Below are 3,295 nucleotides of genomic sequence, written 5' to 3'. Positions count from 1 at the left end.
GAGCGCTGGCCTGGGAGCCGCTTTTGGTAGCTGCCGCCGCTGCCGGCAGAGCGCTGGTCTGGGAGCTGCTTTTGGTAGCCGCTGCCGGCGGAGCGCTGGCCTGGGAGCCGCTTTTGGTAGCTGCCGCCGCTGCCGGCGGAGCACTGGTCTGGGAGCCGCTTTTGGTAGCCGCTGCCAGCGGAGCGCTGGCCTGGGAGCTGCTTTTGGCAGCCGCCGCCAGAGTGCTGGCCTGGGAGCTGCTTTTGGTAGCCGCCGCCGCTGCTGGCGGAGCGCTGGCCTGGGAGCTGCTTTTGGTAGCCGCCGCTGCTGCTGGTGGAGCGCTGGCCTGGGAGCCCCTTTTGGTGGTAGCCACGCTGGCCTGGGAGCCGCTTTTGGTAACTGCCACTGCGCTGGCCTGGGAGCTGCTTTTAGTAGCCGCCGCCGCATTGGCCGGGGAGCCGCTTTTGGAAGCCGCCGCCACCAGCGGAGCGCTGGCCGGGGAGCTGCTTTTGGAAGCCGCCGCCGCAGCGCTGGGCAATGAACTCTTCTTTTCATGTTTGGTTTCCATACTTGAATGATAATTCATTTTTGACTCAGTTCCAGATGAAGCAGGTGCTGCAGTTGAATTATGCATGGTAGTGGTTTCATAATTAGCTGCTTTTGTTTCTGTTCCCGTTCCTGGCACTGTGCTCTTTTCTTGGTTTGAGATAGAGGATGACAGTGAATGCTCTGAATCTTTTCCCACATCTTTTTCCTCTTTCTTCGGCAACATGCTCTCGGTCTCCTTGGAAACTTCTGTCTTTGTCGACTTAGAATCATTTCCAACATCCTTAGAATCTCTACTTTTGTCAACAGCTCGTTTCTTGCAAGGTTCCTCTACCCCTTCTAAAAAACACAAATAGAGTTATGTCCTTACTTCCATAACTAAGAAGCATAGCTCCCTGTCTACTGGCAATTGATTTAAAGTTTCTAGAGATATTAGTCCAAACAAAAATCTCTCCTGGCCCTAAAACTGATTAGTTTAAAGCAGTGGTTCTCAACTAGGGGTATGTGTACCCCGGGCAGAGGTCTTACAGGGGTATATCAACTCATCTAGATATTTGCCTAGTTTTACAACAGGCTACTTAAAAAGCACTAGAAAAGTCAATATATACTAAATTTCATACAGACAAAATGAGAAAGCAATTTTTCAGTAATAGTGTGCTGTGACAGTTTTGTATTTTTATGTCCGATTTTGTAAGCAAGTATTTTTAAGTGAGGTGGAGCTTGGGATATGCAAGACAAATCAGACTCCTGAAAGGGGTACAATAGTCTGGAAAGGTTGAGAACCACTGGCTTAAACACCCACAAACTCAAGAGTTTGAAATCTGATTCCAAATGTTACCTTGAAATTCCAAGGCATTTCAGTAGCAGAGAGATATGCTAAACTGGGTGTTATGATACAAACATAGATCCAGGGTTCAAATGCAAGGTTTTGATTTGGACACCTCTCTATTTTGTTTACTAAATCTCTTCAAAGCACTGTTTTCTTCTGGCAATTTCTTTAAAACTAGACACATTTACAGCCAATATGAGTATAAAGTTGGATATGCTTCACATTGGTCATCATTACTATTAGAAAAGCCTACTGTGAGCACAATATAATGGGATGAAAGGTCAGAGCACAAATGCCTGCAACACATGGACAAACCTATTTAAAGAATACTTTTAACTTAGTAATTCAGAAGCATTTGATGCAGTCAAACAGCAACACTAAAACACTTAAAATAGCAAGATACTGTACTCTCATGTTTAAAGTTTAACATTGAGACTGACAAATGAGAGTTAGCACTGACATAAAACTATTATCCTGGGAGGTTTTAAATCCTAGCTATTAAATCCCGATTATTAAAGATGGGCAAAGGCAAGTTCTCAACATTTGAAAATCATTTTCTAGACTCCTAGGAATTGTCACAGCTATGATCTGCTAACCATTGCTACTTGATATGCCTCTTTTCTTCACCTTGGCAACCAGTTCATCTCTCGTAGTGTGGGCGGGCGCATCGGTCACTTTGATGCCTTCAGCCATTTCCAGCACCTTTTCCATCACCGACAGCGAGTACCTGGGCAGGGGAGACAACGGGAGCGAGCTCAGCACGTCTCCAAGGGAAACGCGCGCCCGTCAGCCCGCAAACGGGGCGCCCCAACCCTGGCCAGTGTCCCTCCGCCCCCGCCCACCCCACTCACCGGCAGCCCAGGAAGACGTGGTTGGCCCACACCATGGAGAGAGAGACGAGGCGCTGCAGGGCCCCGCTGTCCCCGGCCGGCGAGCCCCCCGCGTTGCGCAGCAGGAACTCGCGGCGGTGCCGCCAGTGGTGCTCGGGCTCGCAGTCCCCGCGCAGCTTCTCCACCCAGGCCGCCTCCTGCCGGCTCCGGCCCAGCGGCTCCGAGGCCGCGGCCTCCGCCATGTTCGCGGCTCGGCCCCGCGGCGCCTGCCCGCCTCGCCCCCGGCTGAGGCCGCTACTGCAGCGGCTTCCCGCCTGCACGCGCGTCGCGAGCCCGACCACCGGCGAGCCCTGACCCCCTCCCGCCTCGAGCCGCTGCAGCGGGCGCGCGGGGACCGCTCTCGGAGCCAAGAACAACGGATGCAGCCGATTCGCCGCTTCCTTCCGTCTCTCCATTATGACCTCACTACCGGTGCGGCCGCCCTCTTCCCTCCGCGGGAGAAACCGAGAAGCAGCAACCAGCTGCCTTCCCAGCGTGCTGTGCGGTTCGAACTGGTGTCTGTTGTTGTCTCTCTCGGGCCCTCCCACCCGGAGCCGGGAGCGCTTAGGGAAGCGGCCGCCTGCACCGCCCTCATAAATAGGAACGTCCGTCCCGTCTCGTTCCATGAGTGATTATGACGTCACCGGGAGTGCTCTCCAGGCTCCGTGCCCAAGATACCCGGCTGGAGGGTCAGGGTCTGGTTCAGCGCGGGAAGGTTTCCCGGGGATCGGGATTTGCCCGCCCCATCGCGTGGCCCCTGGGTCCCTGCCCCGGCACCGTGACCGCACGAGACCCGATGTGAGGCCCCAAGGAAGGAACCTGGGAAATCCCTTTCTGTCCTTCTGTGTCATTGTGCCCATAGAAATATGGGTCTCCCACTGTTCGGGGCAGCTCGTGCTCCAGGGGTGGCTCCAGACACCAGCGCACCAAGCGCATGCCCGGGGCAGCAAGCCATGGGGGGCGGTCTGCCGGTCGCTGTGGGGGCGGCAGTCAGGCATTCTTCGGCGGCAGCGGACCTCCCGCAGGCGCGCCGCCAAAAGCCCCCTGACTGCCATGCTTGGAGCAGCAAAAT

The 3,295-nt window shown here is 54.7% G+C and overlaps 2 protein-coding genes across 2 annotated transcripts in view; both read right to left on the bottom strand.

The window, feature by feature from the left end:
- The window catches only part of LOC115271154 (CDKN2A-interacting protein-like), a 3,009-nt gene extending 2,258 nt beyond the window's left edge, over positions 1 to 751 (bottom strand). The window contains exon 1 of the mRNA XM_029910614.1: positions 11 to 751. Within this exon, the coding sequence (XP_029766474.1) occupies positions 11 to 751 (741 nt within the window). The remainder of the gene's footprint in view (positions 1 to 10) is intronic.
- Positions 752 to 771: 20 nt separating this feature from the next.
- On the bottom strand, positions 772 to 2,739 carry LOC112102663 (CDKN2A-interacting protein). The gene is made up of 3 exons (XM_026647896.2): positions 2,206 to 2,739; positions 1,982 to 2,081; positions 772 to 864 (listed from the first exon to the last, which is right to left on the bottom strand). Exons 1-3 carry the CDS (start codon positions 2,637 to 2,639, stop codon positions 856 to 858), a joined length of 543 nt encoding a protein of 180 aa, XP_026503681.2. The 5' UTR covers positions 2,640 to 2,739; the 3' UTR covers positions 772 to 855.
- Between the last annotated feature and the right edge of the window lie 556 nt (positions 2,740 to 3,295).

Source organism: Terrapene carolina, unplaced genomic scaffold (genome assembly GCF_002925995.2).
Source record: "Terrapene carolina triunguis isolate 2854851 unplaced genomic scaffold, T_m_triunguis-2.0 Scaffold66, whole genome shotgun sequence".
In the NCBI taxonomy this organism is placed as follows: Eukaryota; Metazoa; Chordata; order Testudines; family Emydidae; genus Terrapene; species Terrapene triunguis.
Note: the sequence above shows the minus strand (reverse complement) of the source record. Positions and strands in the feature narration are given on the sequence as shown.

What these genes read in the sequence shown, in the direction of transcription:
- LOC112102663 (XM_026647896.2), bottom strand. Translation starts at nt 2,639, where the DNA reads ATGGAGAGACGGAAGGAAGCGGCGAATCGGCTGCATCCGTTGTTCTTG. An exon ending in CACGTCTTCCTGGGCTGCCG is followed by an intron (nt 2,082 to 2,205) that starts GTGAGTGGGGTG and finishes TCCCCTGCCCAG; the next exon opens with GTACTCGCTGTCGGTGATGG.